Below are 23,171 nucleotides of genomic sequence, written 5' to 3' on the forward strand. Positions count from 1 at the left end.
CTGCATTGCTGCAAAAACTGCTCCGTTCTTTTACATATGATAATTCGCAATGCTGAGTTCAGCAGGTGGAGAACAATAACCGGACTTTAAAACTCGGTTGTTGCGAATAGTTGGTTAGCTTCGATATTCGAAAATACCGAATAGTTCTTTTCAAATAAGAATAAAAATTACGCATCAACTATTCGTGTTCGAAACTTTCAGTATTCGCCCACCCTATAGTAAATGCATTTGTAAAGTTAAAGCACTCTATACCTTCCTGGTATACTCGCTGTTTTCCTTAACCTGCATGGACATTAGATAAACGTAAAATGTCTAGGTAAATTATTTACTTCACGTCAGCTTATATTAGAGTGTACCAAGACACATATGTTCTCAAAAGCGGCTTATCAATTCTAACGAGAACGTTAGCGGCGTTTTTCTTGTCTCACTTCAGCGACATGCTTCAGGAAATTTTGGAAACACTGTACTGTAATGGTTAATCATGTGTGATTGATAATCATCTCTGTCAATGACAAAGGTAACTTGCACTGAAGCATTCTACAGCCCTTTTTTATGGCAATATGGTAACAAGGCAATCCGCAAGGGAGGCGGCCTTTAATTAGTGACCACCTGAGCCGACTCACAGTTTGCTGCGTCCAGTCATGAACATAAACTTTTGTATAACCTCCAATGAATATATTACAATAAATCAACGTTTCATTAACACATTAAATAAAAGAATAAGTCATTGTTTATTGGCTGCGACCAAAAAGCGAATATGTACTGCAGAAGTCAAGGGAAAAATTATATACAGGTTAACAGCAATGGGGGCTTCCGTTGTTGGCGTAGCATGAGTGCCGACAGGGTAATGACTGCAGAGCGATCCCAGATGGTACGTACCGCAAGGATCAGTTTCCAAACCGCAAGCTTTGCATGTGTACGCCAAATGAATGTTTGTCCAGATGATCTAGTTGTTTTAAAACCATACAAAAAGGACGCACGAACAAATTGGCGAAACGTTAATTATTTTCCCGACCTTTTGGCCGGGGTCCTGCCTTTGGGATTAAAATCTCTATACCCTCTATAGAGCGGGAATATATATATATATATAATAAATTAAATTAAATTAATTTATATATATATATATATATATATATATATATATATATATAATTATCGCAGCTACAAAAGGCCACATAAGCGCTGCTGCAATATTTGAAGGCTACCGGATTGAGTCAGAGTCTGTGATTCGGTGTGAGTGACCGAACGATATCCCCAGTGGACTTTCTATTCTTCTTTTAATCGTTCCGTCCCCTTTTCCCTTTCCCCAGTGTAGGGTAGCCAACCGTGCTCAGTCCTGGTTAACCTCCGTACCTTTCATTTATCAGTTGCTCTCTCTCTCCTTATATATATATATATATATATATATATAGAAAGAGAGAGAGAGTTGGCTTGCCCCCACCCCTGCTCCAAAATTCGTAGACCACTATTTACTGCAATCGAGATACTATCGGAACGCTACTAGCGTCTGTATCCGACTGCTGCAGTGTCATTGGCTAGCTTTACCGATAGCGTACGTTCATTACCAAGTTAAGAGCAGCGGTGTCTAATTGCGGAGGAATACAAATTGTAGGTGTGAGCAGGCAAAACAGCGTTTTGGTAGGCTGAGATTCATACAACACAGTCAAAGTAGTGCGGTAAAACGAGCTGAGCACATGCATTGGCTTTATCTCCTTTTCACTAAACAGAACAATGCGCTTTTCATTCTTATGTGAAACAGGATAGCCATTATTCAATTCCATTTTCTTTCGCGAAGAAAAAAAATGTACCCACAGGGAAGAAAACCGTATCACACTGTAAGAAGTTAACACGTACAAAAGTTCCATCACATTTGTCTTCTGGTGCCTTTGACAATGACGAATCTTTCGGTGTGTGCATGTTTCTCTGCACGCAGATATCGCCAACCGCGTGTCAACAGGCGCCCTCTCGGGGTCTGAGCCTCAAGGCCTGGATCACCGTGGGCGCACTGGTCCTCGTGGTGTTCGTCGTGGCGCTGGTTACACTCCTGGTGTTGGTCTCGAGAGGCAGAGGCAATGGGGCGCAGCCCCAGTCACTGGTGCGTTGTCCGAGTGCCGACTGCGCCGAGTACGAAGTTCTCCTTCGGGGAACTCTTAACACAACGGTCAACCCGTGCGAGGATTTCAAGGCGTTCGTCACGTCGCGATGGCTGCGAGGATACAACGTCTCGAACCATGTGCGCTGGATGAAGCATTGGAGAATCCAATGGCAGTGGACTAGCATGATGGTCAACGAGATTCAGCTCCGCCGCTTCTCGACTTCCATGATGAACCTCGTCGCCAACTCCTACGCTGCTTGCAAAGATGGCACATTTGATCATACAGTGAAAAACAGCATGGTCTTCAAGCAGTTATTACAGAATCTGAGCATACCTTGGCCGGAGATGCCGGTTCAGACTGTAGACAAACTAGACGTGCTGATCAAGCTTTGCGTTAAGTGGAATATACCGCTCTGGTTCAACGCGAAGATGTTACCAGACAAGACGGCAGACGGACAGAGGGTCGTTTACTTTGGACCAAGCCATTACGCGTACTTTTGGAGCCAACTTTACAAAGAGATGGACAGCCAGGCCGCGCGTAGGTATATCGGGGAGTACGTGAAATATTTTTCATCCTCAGTTGAATCAACGCATGTGAAGAAGACGGTCGACTATTTCCTCGTGTTCAACATAACAAAAGATATTGTTTTAAGTCTGGCAGCATTATGCACTCGTCGTTCGGCAAAATTCACTGTCGAAAGTTTGGCGAAAAGGCTCGGCATGAGTGCGGACCACTTCATTTCAGTGACGAACAAGTACTTCCGACCCAACGAAAGCTTTCTCCCCACCGACTTGGTCATCGTAAGGCCTGCGGGAACCGTTGACGTAGCGCGACATTTTGTCTCGAAGTACGAGACCAGTTTGATTCAAAGTCACCTGGGATGGTGGGTTATCCAGATATTTGCTCCGATAATTAGTAGCATGTTTTTTGCTCTGAAATACGGAAGCAGCATAGCCGGCGACGAGGCCCGACCGATTTTTTGTCAGATCCAAACGGAACACTCCTTCAAGCTCCTTGTCCTGGCCAATCACATCGCCTTACAGTTTCCGCCAATCACTCGGCGAAACGTCGATCTGGTCCTAAGCAACGTCCTTGATGAAGCGGCTGATTTTTTCGAGACATCGAGACCATCCTTGGATAAAAATAAGCGCATCGCCCGAAAGCTTCGAAGCTTGAAAATTGATTTGTGGCCGAAGCCGGAGTACCTGTCCAACAATTTTCTTGAAGAAATCTACGCCAAGCGTAAAACGTATCATCGACAAGCACTGGAACATTGGATTGCAGAACGAAAAGCTAACGGCGAGCTTGTAGGCAGTGGCGCTTACTTCGAATCAACGAGGCTGGCAGATTCTTCCTCCGATGAACCTTTCGTGTACGACGACGTCCTGAACACCGCCACCCTGTCGATTGCTGCCGCGCATGCTCCGTTCTACCATAAGGACGTTGTCGAGGCCGTCAATTACGGAGGACTGGGAGCGGCCTTTCTGAAGACAGTGTTACAAGGGATCGACGAGGGCCAGGGCCTCGGCAATACTTTGAGCCCTTACGGAGAAAATGCCGGTATGGCAAACGGTGAGCATAGTTGCGCGGATAACCGAAATGTTAGCCAGGTCAGTTTTCTCTCGGCACTTCGCGCATTCCAAACGATCAAGCACAACGACAAATTCTCGCACGTTTTGGACTATTCTCCCGAGGCGTTATTCTTTATCACATACTGCTATACACAAAGCCGACTGAAACCTTCGTTTGATTGCAACGGTGAACTGCGCGGAGTCAAACCCTTCGTTACGGCATTCAGTTGCGCCCGTGGTTCCGACATGCACCCCTGAATACCAGCATAACGACATGGGCTATCGAGACACCGTGCCGACATGATACTAACATATGCATTCAGTCAAAGAAGTGCAATTTGCTTTGTGTTCTTGGTTGTAATGCTCATACGGAAGACTTTGCAGCTTTGATCACGTTCCGTCAGTGCAAAACGTTAGCTTTTATTATTAGTAGATTCCTCGACATAAACAATGCATTCATTCCTCCAAGTTCCAGTGGCTGTGCCGGCATCATAGGCGTCGTTTTGTACCTGGTCTATGCAGTGTCATCACCATTGCGCGTCTTGGTTACTTGTTTGCTTTAACTCCGTCGACATTGCAAAAACAGGCATCTGCGCATTTCATACTACTACGCTACTATGCAGATAAAATGTAAGTCATTCGTGGAACTGTGGGAAATGCAATTTCATACATTCATATAGGGCCTACTGGCAGTCATCGTTGTGTTTGTCTCTCTCTGTTGTCCCGTTATCGCCGCTTTGTTTTTTCATGTTTTTTTCTATGCGAGGTTTCTGACGAATAATAATTTCTTCTTCAAATAATTTTATTTATACGAAACATTGTATAATTGTATACGAAGATTGCATGCGGCTACTGACACCGGAGTCTGGAGGTGGTTTTTCGATCAGCCTCAAAAGGGCTAGCTGAGCGTGCTGAAAGCCGCCGCTAAAGAGTGCCTAAAATATAAAGTATACGTCATGAGGTATGCATTAGGCAAGTTTCACGTTTCAAAGTGCTCTCGTTAATTTTCTAGAAGGGACTTAAACTATTATTAAAGCGGAAAACGGGCTTCGGGTTAGGCGTGCGTGGAATATGAGCCAGATGTTGGTGCAAATGCATGCTATAAGCGTTCCTGCTGTGCCAAAGTACGTTTAGCGGCAATAAGGGGTTGCAGGGTCGCATAGCGGGGTCTGCGCCCTCATACAGTCAAGTTCCCATCGGCGCGAGTTCCGAAAGAAGCAGATGGCGGTGCTATGCAGGCGTAAGTGGTGTAACATGATAGGGGTGGCGCGGTGCTATGTCAAGACGTAGCTAGTGCGGAGAGGAAAGTGGCGGCAGCCGAGGAAAGAGAGCGCCGCGCCGAAGCCGCTCGTGGAAGCGGCTCGCATCAAAGGACAGTACGCCAGTCTCGCCGACGAGCACAAACTTGACACATTTACGAAAATTTCCGTCAGGGAGATTCGGCTTTACTTTTTACAGCGAAGCTGTATATAGCTAGCCGATTCGTTCGTCCGTCTGTCACGTGTACGCTCAAAACACTGGCGTGAACCCCGGCGCTTGCGCGAAAAAGAAAAGGGGAAAGAGGGGCGCGGGAGTGGCATCGGGTGCTGTGACATGGCTGCTCTCCGTCGCATCCGAGCGCGCGCGCAGCAGTTTCTCTCGGGCTTCGAAATGGGTAGGCCACGGGTCATACGTACTCCTGAGGAGCTGGCAGCTTTCGATCAGCAATGCCGCGAGCAGAACCGCGGCGGGCTCGTCTAGGCCATGCCGACGCTGCAGCCTGGGCACAAGGACACGCTCGTGCAGCCGAGCGCAGGCAGCAACTGCGTAACGAGGACCCCAGCTACCTACCAAGCCGTCGTTTGATAAACTGTCCGGATTAACACAGCGATAAACACCGGGGCCGTACGTTTCACCTCCTTTTGTTAACCATCTGTACTGAGTGCTTGGGCGGTTATTTTTTTATTTCTTCTACCGACCTCAGTACCACTCTCCCTTCCCACGCTAAAGGAATGAACCCCCGGAGCAGAAACAACGCACGTTAGCCAATGGGAAAGCCGCACGAAACCGAAGCTCAATTTCTTTGCATTGTGACACTATTAGGATATCTTATTTTAAATAACAAGTCATTTGCACTGATTGCAGGTAGAGGGAGCGTCGTGCTTAAGTCATCGTGTATAATGGTCATTTCAAAGATGCACAAAAATTCAGTACTAGAGAAGGTGCGCAGGTGCAGTGAACTTTTAAATATTTTAGTGAGAAGTGTTGCATGGTTTGCTTCCCGAAAGGTAGTGTTTGGCGTCATTGCATTCTTTTCGCTTCATTCCTCAGCAAGTCTTGTAATTTCCATGTTGATCATTGAAAGCATAAGACAGTTCCTGTTCAGAGTCGTTAATGTCTGCTCGCAGATGCAGGTGCTTGCGAAGAGAGACGTCACTTTCTCGCTATGTGAAGCTATGCTTTCAAATTTCTGGTCACCGAGGTTTCGAAAGAACGCTAGGAATGACTGCCCCCGGCGCGTGCTCCGTAAAACAGTACAGGTGCATGAACTCCAGCGGCACGGTGGAATCCGTTATCCTGCTTCCCCGAGAGAGTTTCGTGAAATGTTATTGTGGCGCGATTTCGTAGCAATGCCTTTTCCCGATGTGGAATGCCTTTCGCGCTTTTCGCATTGGTGAATGGTCAAAAGCTCTGATTTTCAACTGGCAACGACCACGCGGGAACGCGAGCACAGTGCTAGCGTTGTTATACTACGTTCCATACATATCAGTCAACGCTGTGGACGCTAAGCACGAAGTTCGATCGCCACACAGGGTCTCTGCGTCAACAGGTGTTTCGTGTGTTGCGACACCACCGTACCACCGTGTTGACCACCGTACATGGGTGAGCCGTGTCCAAGGAAAGTGGGGTCCTGGAAGTTGAGCCGATGCGGGGAGCTTGGACATTTAGCGCCTCCCAGCGGAGGCAACACACTCCTTTGACCTCCACTTCACGTAGACGGTACTCCCGGACAGATCCAAGCGGGGGAAATTGGTAGCTGCCTCTTCCTATCCTTCTCTCTAATCTTCGTCTTTCTCTTACTCTACATCTGTCCTGTTTTCTCCTGGCTTCCTTTTATTTGCAATTTTTCCAGGCATCAAGGGTTAGCCTTGTGTGGTATGGCCAGCTTCGCTTATAACAAATTTGGTAATAATAGTGTTGTACAGCTAGCGCATGCACGACCTGTCTTTTCACCGTCTTGCAGCATTCCCTCGTTGGGCTCCACGGTGGGTGGCTGGCGCTGCTGCCGAAAATTCCCCATATATCTTTGGCAAGTTATTAAAGCGAAAGCTTTTGTGGCCGCGAACTTGCGATTGCGCCGTGGCGGTGCTCCGAGGAGGCACATGACGTCACAACGTGCACCTCGCCGCGGATATTTCTCTCTCTCTATCTCTTGCTCCCTAGTCACTACTGCGCATGCGGCACTAGTAGCACCGAGCCACAGGTGTCCCGCCGCTGCGCAGTGCCGCACCTTTCCGCCGCCGCGGTTTGGTATGACGTCACACCGCGTTCCTCGTCATTGCGCTCGCCTCCGCTCGCTTCGCCAGCTGCGTCGCATGGCTGATAACATGTCGGAGGATTGAAAAGGAGAGCTCGCGTGCGCCATAACCACAGTTGAGGCAGCAGTATGGACGGCGACAATTCTGATAAGCAGGAGGAGGCCTGGAATCGACATCGGAATGAGATGAAGAGGAAACGAATCTCCCAGGAAACAGACGAACAGCGCGCCGAACGACTGGCTAAACGCCGCAACATAGCTAGACAACCAGACTAACCTGGACTTGCAATCAATATTAACCAGGCTATCTATGCTATGCCTTAGCTTTCGCTATGTATATCCTGGCATAGTCGAGCTAAGCCACTGCCAAGTTTTCTTGCACTCCTTGATCGCCCTCAGAAGTGAGGGCGAACCGAAGAAGCACTTAGATTTTTGGGCCGTCAAAGTGAGAAGTTTCCAAGATTTCATGTCGTACTTTCCGACAAAACCGAAAAGGCAGTGACAGTGATCTCTTCTATTGTGCTTTCAAAACCACTAACTGAAGCTCTAGGCCAAGGCTATAATGTTTCCAATTTAGCAAGTGGAGATCTCTATCTGGACTCCGATATAAGAGTGAATGCGAAAGGCTACCGAATATTGTGTCTTTTGGGGACGTTCCAGTGAACGCGACCCTGCGTCGTACCATGAACACCATCCGTGGTGTCGTATCCCATAGTGACCTACTTGATCTGACAGAGGCGGAACTACTTGGAAGCAGTAGTGAGCAAAATGTGAGCAGTGTAAAACGAATCGAAATGAGGCACGATGGTACAGAAATACAGGCTAAGTATCTTATTCTACCATCCCGTTCAAGTGTGCTGCCCGAAACAATCGAGGCAGGCTATGTGAAGATCAGGGTCAGGCCATATATTCCAAGTCCCATCCGATGCTTTAAATAGCAAAAGTTCGGCCACAGTTCTCAAAACTGACGAGGTTAACTAACCTAGGCAAAATGTGGTGGCTATCAACATCCGTCCGAATTATGCGAGAACGCTCCACACTGTGGGAATTGTGACGGGAAGCACGCCGTGTGCCCACGGTCCTGTCCATCTTGTACAAAAAAATAGTGGTAATCAAATTCAAAGAGAATATTTTGTATTAGGAAGCACGCAGGCAGGTATCCTTCCTGACAAAGACTACCTTCGCCGCAATGGCACTACAGGGGGCAGCACCACAATGGCCTCCGGTGGCTGTCCGGCCCGCACACAAAGAGCCAGCAGTGACGTCATCCGACCCCTCGGCGGCTGCGGCTGGCGTTGCTCCGCCGTCCCGGCCTCATCCAATGAGAAGAGGCCCTCTAGTCAAACAAACCACTCAAAAGTGGTAGTGTCCAACACCTCGCAGGAGGCGATGGACATGGCAACCACCCGTGCCTAATGAACAGCGAGATTCTGACGAGTGCTCGAAAAAGAGAAACATCGCATTACGCAACCGACAAAGGGCCCCGTAACCTTTTTTTCCTAGACACAAAGCGCTAACTACTTCTTCATTATGGATACCAAAGGTATTACAATGGAACGTGAGAGGACTTCTCCACAAGCTTGACGATGTTAAAGAACTCCACAAATTCAGTCCAAAGGTGCTGTGTATCGAAGAAAAACCCGAAATTAATTCATGCCAACTTTTTAAAGCAATATGCCCCTTTCCCCAAAGACGGTCGCGACGCACTCGCCTCTTTGGGTGGTGTAGTCGTAACAGTCCATAAGGGTGTTGCATGTCAGCAACTAAACCTCCAAATCACCCTCGAGGGATTTGCTGTTCGAGCAGTGCTGTTTGGTAAGGTAGTCCCAATTAGTTTCATGTACATGCCCCTTTGCTATCAGCTTTCGATAACGCAGTTTCAGAGCTTCATTGATGAACTTCCTCCGCCATAAATAGTCGTTGGCGATCTAAACATTCATTGCCCCCTATGGGGTGGTTCTCGTCGAGATACGTGAGGGCGCTTGAAAGAAAATATTCTTTTTTCTTCAATTGCATGTTTACCGGACACGAAAGTACGAACGTACTACAGTGTTACACACAGTGTTAACGCTTTTTAATTACACATAACACTTAGTCGTTCATAGACTAAAGCCTGGTGTGGATCACACTAATGCCGTACCTGGAGTGGTGTGTTCTCAAGAACCCCTTTGGGAGTTACCACTTCCAAAAAGTGTTAAACCTCTGCGAACTGGGAATGAGCGAACTGGGAACTGTTTCGGCGCTCACACATTTATGCGGAAATTACATTTCTGCTTTTTATGAAGATGGTGATGTGGCATACCTAACAGGTTTTATTACTAACGCTGCGACGAAATGCATTAAACAAACTAATGGACTTGCTAATAAGCGTCGCATCCCACGGTGGAATGATGATTGCTGGAAACCGCGCAAAAATCCAAACAAAGTCTCGGGATTGCTTCGTAGTTCTCCAATCACAGAGCACTCATTAATATCAAACAGGTCAAATCACATGGCAGGAAAAGACGTCGACGTGCAAAGAGAAATTTTGGAGTTTTACATATCTGGGATATATTCTTACAGGACGAGGTGAAAGTATGATATAGGATGAATAAATTAAAAGCCAGGGAGACGAACCCCCTGCCCTTAGTAAGTAGCCAAGAACATAGCCTGGAATACCAGGCTATCTCCAAATTGCTGGGGAAACACTTTGAATATATCTCCAGTGCATCTCATTAAACACAAACATTCTTAAGGTTCAAAGATCCCGCACAGCGACAGCCCCATTGATCAGAAATGCACTCGAAATGAAGATTACAACCGCCCATTTAGTTTAGCTGAACTTCTCTTACTTGGTGAAACAGCTCCGTACCAGGTGGTGACCATATCATATATGAAATGATCAAGCACCTACAACCTTCAACACAGAAAACACTCCTCTCTCTTTTTAATATCATGAGCGCTTCCGGGTACATTCCATATTGTGGGAATGAAGCGATAGTAATTCCCGTACTTGAACAAGGTATGGACCCGTCCTTACCTGGCACCTGGCAGCTACAGAGCTATTGCTTCGAAAAACTGTCTGTGCAAGTTCTTTGAAGAACTGGTAAACTAGAGTCTAGTATATCCCCCAGAACGCAACGGAATAATCGATCCTTACCAGTGTGGCTTCCGACAAGGCAGGTCGAATTACAGACAACCTTGTCCGCATTGAGGCAAATATAAGGCGTGGCTTCATGCACAAACACTTTTTTCTCTTCCTATTTCTTGATTTGGAGAAAGAGTATGACACAACATGGCGCTTGCGTATTATCCAAAACTTTCCGTCTATGGGTTTCCGCGGCAATATATTCTGTACCATCGAAAGTTATCTACCTAACCGCATCTTTCGTCTAACGGTGGGCCATGCGTTGTCGAGTTCTTTCACCCAGGGCACTGGCGTTACGCAAGGCGGTATGCTAAGCTGCACACTGTTTATTGTGAAAATCAAATCTTTGCACACGGTATCCCACCAACAATGTTTTACTTTGTATATGTAGATGATGTGCAGATTGTGTTTGAATCGTGCAACCTTGCCGTGCAGCCTTGCTATCTGCGAACGACCAGTCAACATGGCTTAAATAAAGTGGCATAATGGGCTGCTGAAAACGACTTTAGGTTGAGCTAGCTGAAAAGGACATGCGTTCTTTTCACGAATAAGTAAGGAATAGTATCAGACCCTGCCATTGAGTTTCTCTGCATCATATTGGACTCGAAACTCACATTTATCCCGCATGTCAAATACTTGAAGACCAATTGCCTGAAAACAATGAACTTATTAAAGCTTTTATGAAGTACAACAGTTCCTTCCGTTCCCTCCTCAAGTCTAGCAGTGTCATCCTATGGTCACTGCAGCGCACCTTGCCGAGCACTTCCACATCTTGTATGATGCCAGGGTTAGCGCAGAGTACGAAGTATATTTCATTTCTAGTCTCGCCTTTCGGGCTTCTTCACCTCCACTTTGGTTTATCCCGCTTGCGGAAGAAGGTATTCATTACCCTCAAATTATTTTGTTCTGCAAACTCTGCTAGTATCTTTCCCCTGCTAGACCTATAACCTATTTCATATTTCGCCACTGACTTTTCTCCAGCCTGCTTGTTGCCTACCCTGGCATTCAAGTCGCCCATCAGTATAGTGCATTTTATTTTTAGTTTACCCATCGCCGACTCCACGTCTTCATAGAAGCTTTCGACTTCCTGGTCATCATGACTGGATGCACGGGCGTAGACCTGTACGACCTTCAATTTGTACCTCTTATTAAGTTTCACAACAAGGCCTGCCACCCTCTTCTTAATGGTATAAAATTCCGGTATGTTACTAGCTATATCCTTATGAATCACGAATCCGACTCCTAGTTCACGTCTCTCCGCTAAGCCCTTGAGGAGGGAACGGAAGAAACTGGTACATAAGGAGCCGATCGATGAGTTAGCGGTAAGAGGGAAAATATAAGAATTCCGGATCAAGCTACAGAACAGGTGTTCGGCTTTAATTCAGGAAGCGGACCTTAGTGTTGAAGCAATGAACGACAATCTTATGGGCATCATTAAGGAGAGTGCAATAGAGGTGGGTGGTAACTTCGTTAGACAGGATACCGGTAAGCTATCGCGGCAAGACGAAAGGTGTCATTAAGAAGCGCCAATGTATGAAAGCTTCAAACCCCAGAGCTAGAATAATACTGGCAGAACTTCCCAAGTTAATTAACAAGCGTAACATAGCTGACATAAAGAAGTATTATATGGATAGAATTGAGTATGCTCTCAGGAACGGAGGAAGCCTAAAAGCAGTGAAGAAGAAACTAGGAATAGGCAATAATCAGATGTATACATTAAGAGACAAAGCCGGCAATATCATTACTCATATTGATAAGATTGTTCAAGTGGGTGAGGAGTTCTATACAGATTTACACAGTACCCGTGGCACCCACGAAGATAATCGAAGAGGCAATAGTCCAGAGGAATTTGACATCGCACAAGTAACGCCGGAAGAAGTAAAGAAAGCCTTGGGAGCTATCCAAAGGGGGTAGGCTGCTGTTTCTAGTATGTATAAACGACAATATTGTACGAATTCGATTGTACGTAGATTATTGTGTTTTATTCCGTCAAATTATTAATGGTAACGATAAATGTGACTTGCAGAATAGCCTTAATAATATTGGACAATGGGGCAAGCGGTGGGACATGGTTTGAATACGAAGAAAACTGTTTTTCTTCGAGTAACTAACAAGAAAAATCCACTAGAGTATGCCTATAAACTCGACTTATCACTATTACAACAACTAACATCCGTAAAGTACTGACGTGTAACAGTTAGTAATAACCTTACTTTGAACACTCACATAGACAACATGGGTTCACTCGCGTTCCGTAAGCCGCATTATCTCAGGCATAAGCTTTGTAACGCCCCCGCTAACGTTAAGGTATTAAGCTATAATACTCAAATTAGGCCGAAGCTCGAACATGGTTGCATAATTTGGGACCTGTATACCAAATCTTATATGGAAAAGCTCGTAAATATACAAAAAACGCAGTCCGATCTATATATTTAAAATTCCTACCTGCTGACTCCCCGTCAGAATTGATGCGCGCCCACGGCATTGATCAACTTCAGTTGAGACGGCGAAATTCTCGTTTACATGCTCTTTCATTACTTCCCAACAATAAACTCAGACTGGACCCTTCACTGTACCTTTCCCCAATGCCAGCAACAAATACACAATTCTATCACGAAGATTTATTATGACTGCTTTTTGCAGGCACGGATGTGTGCAAATTTCCCCTTTTTTCCACCACTACAAATGACTGGAATTCGTTAACCGTATTCGGTCTACTCCTTTGAATCTAACCTACTATTTTTTTACAATCTTTCCACGTTCTATATTGTATACTTCCCTGTTTTATTATTGTACTGCTATATATTTATGTTGTTATATCGTTACTATATTATCTTATCCTTTATCTTGCTGCGATTTGCATTTATATAACTGTACCCTTCCTTGCTGGACTTAATCAGGGTCTGTAGTATGTACACGAATAAAAAGCCTCATTATTGTAAATAAGCTTCTATTACAGCGATAGCTTGCTTTTGCTCTTCCCCTCGCTTTGCGATTTGCAAGTTTCTCGCTGTTTACTGCGAATCTGGGACACCGGGTGTCACTAGGTGCTACTAGGCGCCAAATAAATGTACCGGCGAACGGGCTTCAACGGCGCGTTTTTTTAGATCACGCAGATTTTTTTATATATGGCCTGTGGCAGCCATGGTGTCATTCTGGAGTTGTCCTTTAGCTGGATTACTCGAAGCGGATGACGCTAGTCGCGCGAGAAGTCAGAAAGCATAATCAACTATTTAACACGAATTGACTCATTCTTCATAAAATAATTTTCTTTACGACACATATCGTAATTTATTATATCTGGCCGGAGACTTTCCAAGGCGTATCCCCTACGAACGACCGAATTGTAAGGATAGCACGGAATTCGGACACACGGCGTTAAACTTGCGTTAAAAGTTTATCATTGTTCCACTTACTTTTTAACAAACCATCGTTTTATGCACGGAAGCACACAAGTAACTGAAGCACTCATTCAATTCCTCTCACACTTTCGAAATAAATGTCTTGAAACTGGTGTGATCCTGAAAATATCTTCCAAGTGGATACGCCTTGCAAACCCACGCCCTGCAGTTTGGGAAATGCAACGTGTGCCGTAAAGCAATTAAAAATATAATTCACGCACGCTAGCTTCCCTCGTTGGCACTGATATCTCCGCTGTGCCAGTCTGGCCTTCTCTCACCACGTCTAGGCACATTTCTCCCTCGCTTACGATTCTGCAAACTCTGCTCTCGCCGTCTTCTGGTTTTCCCGTGTAGCAATAATTTGTGTCGCTTAAGACAATTTCAGTTCCTCGTGAAGAACTTGCGCTGCCGTATTGCGCTGTTGAATTTTCATTTATAAAGGCGCGATTAGATTGCGCCCATTCTGTGGTATCGTTGCAATGTACCTGCATATATCGCACTTTTTTTTACTTGTCGCCGATTAAAAATACTTAGAAATTTTATTTTGCCCCCTTGGGAAGATACCTGACTCACCAGGCATTGGGGCATCCTTACTGGGCTTCAGCCATCGGGACGCCTGTATTGCCATTTACAACGTTGTTAGGATACAAAACAACAACCTTGTGAAATTCCCAAAATTCCCTATTTCTTATTTCAATTTGTTTCATTTTAAAATATTTTATTCTCGAAGTTAATTATTCTGTCTGAAAATGTTAAACCTTTCCCTCATACTGTAACATCTTGAGATTAAATTTGGTTTGCAGTACTATTATTTGAAACTTTCGAGTTGCGCGCTAGAAGACGACGACCGAGCAAGGTACATAAACATGCGGAATATTACCTTTCAAAATTAAAATACTTATAACTGTCCTAAAAAGTTGTTTCGGAATATCACTTGTGATAATCCACCTATTTAATGGCTAATATCCCACAGTGGGCATGATCTACATGTTAAAGAGACAACAACAACAACACAATGGGAGCTCATGAGTAACCGACGTCCATTGCAATTTCACGTGTTCGTACATAAGTACTCAAGCTTTAAGAGCCACGGGACGCACACTGTCTATTCATATATAAATGGACACGGGAACTTTCAATAAACGTCATTTGCTAATGCGCACCCGAATTACTCTATGAGTGTATCTCTCAGTCCTTGATGTACAATCCCTGTTGATCAATAATGCACAGTATGAATTAACAACTGGCCCAAGAAGCCGTACTTCTATACATAAAAAGAAGAGCTTGCAAAACTGCCTGCTTGTTGGGAAATCCCCTGTAGTGGGCAATATCCAATATTTGAAAAGACGAAGTGACAGTCATGGCTCCTCTAGTACTGGGCTACTGGGACATCCGAGGCCGTGCCCAGGCGATACGAAACCTGTTGGCCTACGTCGGAGCGGAGTATGAAGACAAGAGGTGCGTGTTGTCCGTATGCACTGTTTTCAAACGACAGCAAACATGTTGGGAGCCGCAGGGACTCGCCCCGGCTGATGTCGTCCATACGACGCCCTTTGAGTATTTATCCGCCAGGGTATACCTTCCTTCTGATGGGCTAATTTATCTGTCGATCAAGTTTGACACCCCCAAAGAAATAATATACGCAGGTGCAACTCGCGTTTTAGAATCCGTGTTAAGCGAAGCTTTCGCGAATCGGTTAGTGAAATGCTACAAATCTGCCCTCCCAAACGGCTCACTCAATTGCCCACTGGCTCTCAGTCCCCGGCAGCTGCGGAGCACCTGACCTAGGCTGCGGTCAGACCTGTAACGCAGCAGAAAGTGCTAAGAATCTCTCGGTCCGGACAGGCCGTCAATGGAAACTGACCCTTGCAACGTTTAACACCCGAACCCTCTCGAGTAAGGCTAGCTTAGCAGGGCTCATTGAGGAACTATCAGACATTGTTTGGGATATCATCGGCCTAAGTGAGATTAGAACTGGCGAGGCTTATACATTGTTGAATAACGGACATGTCCTCTGCTATAGATGTCTCATCGATAAGAAAAAATACGGGGTAGGATTCTTAATCCATAAGAACATAGCGGGCAACATTGACGAATTCTATAGCATTAATGAAAAGGTAGCTGTAGCCGTAATCAACGTAATAAGAGGGATAGATTAAAGGTAGTACAAGCCAAAGCTCCAACATTCAGTCATGATGATGAGGAAGTAGATTGGTTTTATGAAGATGTTGAATTAGCGATGACAAAAGTGCAAACTCAGTATACTGTAGTAATGGGCGACTTCAATGCGAAAGCGGGAGAAAAGCAGGCTGGTGAACAAGCAATTGGCAACTACGGCGTCGATTCTATGAACGCTAGAGGACAGATGCTGGTAGAATTCGCAGAAAGGAACAAACTTCGAATAATGAACACCTTTTTAAGGAGGCGTAGCAACAGAAAGGGGATCTGGAAAAGCCCTAGTGGGGAAACAAAAAAAAAGAGGAAATACACTTCATACTTTCTGCTGATCCCAGCATAGTGCAGGATGTAGAAGTGATAGATTGGGTAAAGTGCAGTAATGATAGGTTAGTGAGGGCTAGGATTCACCTCCATTTGTAGAGAGAAAGAGCAAAATTGCTGAAGGAGACACAGGTCAACCTAGAGGCAGTCAGGGTAAAAGCAGGCAAATTCAGGTTGGTACTTGCAAACAATTATCTAGCCTTAGACCAGAGAGCTGATGATGACATAGAGCTAATGAATGAAACCGTAACTAGGTCGGCTTCAGAGGCAGCAGTTGAAGTGGGAGGCAAAGCACCACGGCAACGAGTAGGCAAGCTCTCCCAAGTAACACAGGACCTTATAAAGAAACGACAAAAAATGAAAGTGTCCAACGCAAGAGAACAGATAGAATTTGCGGAACTGGAAAAACTGATCAACAAGGCGAAAATAAGTGATATTCAAAACTATAAAGTGAGAAAGACTGAAGAAGCCGTAAAAAATGGACGCAGCCTGAAATCAGTGAGAAAGAAACTTGGCGTAGGACAAACCAAGATGTATGCACTGAAAGATAAGCAGGGTAATATCATCAACAGTGTCGAAGATATAGTAAAAGCAGCGGAAGAATTCTATACTGAGCTGTACAGTACCCAGAGGAGTTAGGATACCTCAATTAGAAGCAGTAATGAAAAGGATACAGAAACTCCTCCCATAACTAGCGATGAGGTCAGATGGCCCTTGCAAGACATGAAACAAGGAAGAGCGGCAGAAGAAGATGGAATAACAGTGAATCCAATCAAATATGGAGGAGACATAATGCTTGGAAAACTGGTGGCTCTCTATACGAAGTGTCTATCCGCTGCAAGGGTCTCAGAAAACTGGAAGAATCCAAGCATTATACTAATCCACAAAAGAGGGAGACGTGAAAGAATTGAAAAATTATAGGCCCATTAGCTTACTCCCAGTATTATATAAAATATTCACCAAAATATTATCCAATATAATAAGGGCAACACTGGACTTTAGTCAACCAAAGGAAAATGTTGGCTTCAGGAAGAGATACTCTACAATGGATCACATTCATGTCATTAATCAGGTTATCCAGAAATCCGCAGAGTATAATAAGCCTTTCTAAATGGCTTTCATAGATTACGAAAAGGCATTTGATTTAGTAGAGATACCGACATACATAGCGGCATTACGTAAAGAAGGAGTACAGAAGGCTTCCGTAAATACCTTGGAAAATAAATACAGATGTTCTACAGCCACCTTAATTCTACACAAGACAAGCAGGAAGATACCTATAAAGAAAAGGGTCAGACAGGGAGACACAATTTCTCCAATGCTATTCGCTGCATGCTTGGAAGAAGTATCCAAGCTATCAAACTGGGAAGGCTTAGGAGTAAAGATCGACGGCGAATATCTTGGCAACCGATGACATTGTTCTATTCAACAATGCAGACGAGTTACAACAAATGATTGAGGAGCTGAACAGAGAGTGTAAAAGTGGGGTTGAATATTAATATGCAGAAGACAAAGATAATGATAAATATCTGTGCAAACGAACAACAGTTCAGGATCGCCAGTCCGCCTCTGGCGCCTGTGAAAGGGTACGTTTACCTAGACCAATTAATCACAGGGAACCCTGATCACGAGAAAGAAATTCACAGAAGAAAAATTGGAGGACGCTTAAGCTTCGCCTTCAAGAGTGGAACGCGAAAGCGTTGCCGTCGACCCGCCAAGGGGGTGTAAGGCAATGCGCTACGGCGCAGCGATCACTTACGAGGCGCCCCGCATCGGACTTTGCACCCACCAATCACGCGGTGAGCGTCGAGCGTCGAGAGGCCTTCGTCCTGCAGTGGACAAAAACAGGCTTATGGTTATGATGATGATGACAAATGTGCCTTTTCATTCCGGCCGCTTTGGCGTAAAGGAGGCTGGAGCGCACGCATGTGTTCTCGCTCTCTAGTGCTGCGCTAGCTAGTTGCTTATTAAACAGCTGCAAGATATCGGCATCACAGCCAGTTAAGCTTTCCGACTGTGTTGGGGGTTTTCATCCGCTGTCTTCGAAGCCTTGCAGTCATCTTCTGATACTTGGAAATATGCCCTCGCGGTGTCCTATGGTTGTGAAGTGTATTTTGAGGAAGGAGCCATGCAGCTTCCCGCATACGTAGAATGGTAGAGGTAGAAAGTGAGCAGTACTAGAGCCTTCGAAGCTTACTGAATGTAGATGCTGGTTGGTGTAATCTTTGTATTTCTGATCTAACATGGCGACTGTTTCTGGTATCAAAGTATGCAATCAAAAATAATGGCTGTCAAGGAAGCACTTTATAAATAATAAGAAAGAAGAAACTTTCTGCAGTAAGGACTCCATCCGCAATTAAAACATGAGAACATGCCTCTTCAGCCCAATACAAAGCAGCTACCAACGCTCAAGCGCACATAGCGTGGTACAGAGGTTGAGAGCGTGCGCATTATTTTCATACGCATGCACGAGCACGGCTTTAAATATGGCAGGAGCACGGCTTTAGAAATAGCCATATTTCTAGCCATAACCGAACATGTCTTCATAGACCGCATTCTTTACCGGACCACTTCAGTTCCTTTTGTGTTGGAACTACATCACTGTTTCGAACGTGCTTCGCAGCTAGGACGCTGCCGCAATCGCTGTTATCGCTGGCATCATAACTAATTTCTGTGCATTATAAAAAAAAGGACAGCAGCTGTTTATGGCTTCATGGCTGCCATGTCCCTCTCCGCCACTGGTTCAAGCGGCTAACAGTGACACAACGAAATACGAGGAGGATAAGTCTTTAAAAACGTGCAAATGAACTGCCTGCGGCCTTACCACGAAATGCCGACGGAGCAGTAGCGTCAGATGCTGGCAGAAGAACCAAACAACGATTCTCGGGCGCATTTTACAAAGTAACATCGCGAGCCCCGCGACGGGTGCCAAGTCGCACACACTTGATCGCGCCGGCTTTCAAGCTGCTAGCTATGACCGCAGCCGTAGCCCTGGCCGCAGCCAGCTTATCGGGACACATGTTCGGCCACCAACCAGAATCTAGGAACCTCAAGCTCAGCTGCGAAACGTCTCGAGTGGCCATTCTAATTATTTACTATGTTGCCCAATGGCAGCGGATCTTGAAGACCCTGACTTTTTCAACGTGTACCCAGGCTTTGTACAGGAATGAGAGAGAAATAAACTTTATTGTTAGACCAGGCTTCTTGAGCCCAAAGGTGGGTGGCCTCCTCAGTCCAGGTAGCCATGGCTCGCTGCCGCCGCCCGAGCCCTGTTCACCAACCGTAGCTGGCTGTCAGGGTCTCGCGTCACCAGCAGAGCCTCCCACTGGTCTTCCGATTCTTCCTCTATATCCTCTTCTTCCTGCATGTTATCACCTGGTGGTGATGATGACGGTAGTACTTCGCGGTTATTTCTGCACGCCATCACCATGTGGCGCAAGGTGTTGGGCTTGTCCGGTGGGCAGAACTTGCAGTCTCGCCCGTAGGTGCCCGGATACATGGCGTGCAACAGTGTTCCATGCGGGTAGGTTCCAGCCTGGAGTCTTCTCCAGGTTACCGCTTGCTCCCTACTCATCGTCTTATGCGCGGGGGGGGGGGGGGGGAGACTCGTGTCCCGGCGTCAGGAGGATTTGTGCTGTTTCTATCTCGGTGTTGGTCGAGACCTGAAGTGCTGCCTTTCCTATCCTTCCGTTCACATACCTCCTGCATGCTTCTTGCGAGTCCGTCACCACGGTAACCAGGGTCTTCTTGCACGTTGCGATGGCCAGAGCTATGCCCAGCTCCTCCGCTGTGCTCGCGACCTTGGCACGTATGGATGTGGCTGTAAGTTGTTCGCCCTTCTCGTCGACCACGCTGATTGCAAATTGGTAGTTTGTTCTGTACGCAGCTGCGTCCGTGTATCTCAAATTTTCTTCTTTGCTGTTGGTGCGTTCCAGTATGTGCTTAAGCGCCTGTATTCTCGCCTGTCGCCTTTCCTTGTCGTACTAGGGATGCATGTTTCTGGGAATGGTACTTATGTGTAGCTTGCCTCTGATCTCGTGGGGAATACGCTGAGGTAGGTGCCTCTCATCCTCGACTTGGTAACCCAGATCTTGGAGCAGGGCTCTTCCCGATTCTGTTAGCTTTAGTCGCTCCAGTTGGTTGACGTTGTGCGCTTCCACGAGCTCTTCCCACGTGTTGTGAACTCCCATTTTGAGTAGTTTCACTGTGGATGTGGAAGGCGACAGGCCCAACGCAATTTTGTAGGATTTTTTGATGAGGGCGTTTACTTTGTCTCGTTGACTGTTCTTCATGTCAACGTATGGGGTCTCGTAGGTGACGATGCTCGTGAGCAGCGCTTGTATTCTCGTGCAGTCTTCCTCCTTGAGTCCGTGCCTTTTGCTCGTCACTCTTTTGGTAAGGTGGGTTATTTGTTGCATTGTTCTCTGAATTTTTTCCAACTCGGCTCCCCCGGCCCCGTCCTTTTGAATCAGGAGTCCGAGGATGCGGAGCCTCGTTACCTGCGGAATCATGATGCCTCCCACCTTTAATTCCGGGTCTGGCATATGCTGCGGTTGTCGGCCTCTTGTGCGCTTGCTTAGCACCAAGAGCTCTGACTTTTCTGGTGCGCACGTCAGTCCACATGCTTCCAGGTACCTCTCCGTTGTGTCAACCGCTTCTTGCAGAGCGTCTTGCTGTTTACCTGTCGACCCGCCCGTAGTCCAGATGGTGAGGTCGTCAGCATATATTGCGTGACCAATCCCTTCTATTTGCTTCAGTTGTTTAGGTAGCGAGCTCATCGCTAGATTGAATAGCATCGGCGAAATGACGGAGTCTTGTGGTGTTCTCTTTCGCGGTATGTCGAATTTCTCAGAGCACAAGTTGCTTATCCCCACTGTGGCTGTCCGTTCTTTCAGAAAAGCTTTGATGTAATTATATATATTTTTGCCGCAGTTATATACGTTGAGGTGTTGCAGTATGGCTTCGTGTGACACGTTGTCGAAAGCCCCTTTCACGTCAAGTGCGAGGATGGCTCTTTTGCTGTGCGTGTCCAGTTTGTCGATGACTTTTTCTTTGATCTGCAGTAACACGTCTTGCGTGGACAGGTGAGCTCTAAATCCGAACATGGTGTTTGGGACGTGTCCATCGTCTTCGAGATGTTCGATCATGCGGTTGTGCACCATGTGCTCATAAAGTTTTCCAGCACGCGAGGTATGGGATATAGGTCGAAGGTTCTGCACGCTGATGGGCTTGTTGGGTTTAGGTATCATGGCTACCTCGGCATGTCTCCATTCCGGTGGTACTTTACCGTGTTCCCAGCACTCGTTGATGTATTTTAAGAGTGCGTCAACAGAGGGTCCATCAAGGTTCCGGAGTGTCTTGTTTATTCTGTCGTACCCCAGCGCCGTGTTGCGGGTGAGCTAGCTCAAGGCCCTCTCGATTTCTGCTTCTGTGAAGGGCCGATCCAGTTCTATATTTGGTTTGCCTCGATACTCTTCAAAGTGCGAATCTACAGTTATGTTTCGCTCTGTACCGAGGAACTTCTCCTTCACTTCTTTGATGATGTCTTCCTCATTCCCCGGGTGGTTGTGTATAAGTCTTTGCACTTTCTGTTTTGCGACGTTCTTGTTCTCCTTCTTTGATAGGAGTGTCTTGAGTACCACCCAAGTGCGCTTGCTGCTTAAGGTCCGTTGAAGTTTGTTACATGTTTCGCGCCAGTTCTGCTTTTCAAGTTGTTCAGAGTACTCGTGCGTTTCCTTGATCAGCTTGGAGATTCGAATTTTGAGTTTCCGGTTGCATTTGTTACTCTGCCAGCGTTTCGCGAGTCCCCTCCGCGCCTCCCGCAGGTGGAGGAAGTGGGGGTCGACCACGGGGGTGACTTGCGACAGCTGGATTGTCTTCGTATGCTTCTCGGCTCTTTCCACGACTCCTCTGATCCATATTTCTATGTCGTCTATCGTCGCATTAATGGCGCTCTCGTCTCTGCGAAAGGCCTGCCAGTCCGTGATCTTGGCTTTTCCAATCTTCATCGTCGCTTTGTGGTGCGGGATGATCGTTTGCACTATATAATGGTCGTTACCCAGATTCTCGTCCATGCAGCTCCACTCATACTGTTTGCGTCCGTGTACGAATGTGAGGTCGGGGCTGGTGTTTCTAGATACACTGTGGCCGATGCGCGTGTGTGTGTGCGGGTCGTTGAGTAGCGTGAGGAGGTGTTTTTGGGCTACGTTGTGTACATCTCCTTTTTTCTTTGAGGCCGCATGTCCCCAGGCCACATGGGGAGCATTAAAATCACCAACGACTATCAGTCCGTTATCCTTGCTCAGCTTCTTCACTTCTCGCATTAGCTTGTCTAGATCCTTTAGGTGGTAGTTTGGCGGGCTGTACACGTTTAACACAAAGAGGCTTTGCTGCTGTTTTTTCTCGGGTACGACTTCGACGAGGGTGTGTTCGATGCGGTGTTGGATGTCGTGTCGTTGAACGTTGATGACCTTCTTGGTCAGGATTGACGTGCTCGTCTTACCGTCGGTGACGTGAGTTAGGTAACCACTGACCTCGAAGTCTTCAGCTTTGGTTTCTTGTAAGGCTATAATGTCCGGGTTAAACTGCGTGCAGAATTGTACAAGGTTGCTTCTCTTACTTCGGATAGAATGACAATTCCATGGCCAAATTTTGAGCCGTGGGTGTTGCTTGGAGTCATCTTTCTCTTTAGTTAGCCTCGCCATCTTGTTCGCCTAGGGTCTGCATGATCTTGGCTTCTCTCGCAGGGCACTTAGGCTTTTTGCGAGTATTATCTCTTTCTTCTAGCATGTGGATGCGTTGACTGAAACTTTGTCCCGATTGAGTCATTTTGTTCTGTAGGGCCTGAATCTGGTTGTCCATTTCGCTTTTGAGAGATTGGAACCCAGTCTGTATCATCTGGGTCAATGTGTTTTGCATAACCTGTGTTACCGTGGACATTGTGGCTTCCATCATGGCGGT

General features: G+C 46.3%; 1 protein-coding gene across 1 annotated transcript in view; it reads left to right on the forward strand.

Moving 5' to 3' along the window:
• The first annotated feature begins 15,072 nt into the window (after positions 1–15,072).
• The window catches only part of LOC126522240 (glutathione S-transferase Mu 2-like), a 29,678-nt gene continuing 21,579 nt past the window's right edge, over positions 15,073–23,171 (forward strand). The window contains exon 1 of the mRNA XM_050170967.2: positions 15,073–15,170. Within this exon, the coding sequence (XP_050026924.1) occupies positions 15,073–15,170 (98 nt within the window). The remainder of the gene's footprint in view (positions 15,171–23,171) is intronic.

This window comes from Dermacentor andersoni, chromosome 6, assembly GCF_023375885.2.
Source record: "Dermacentor andersoni chromosome 6, qqDerAnde1_hic_scaffold, whole genome shotgun sequence".
In the NCBI taxonomy this organism is placed as follows: Eukaryota; Metazoa; Arthropoda; class Arachnida; order Ixodida; family Ixodidae; genus Dermacentor; species Dermacentor andersoni.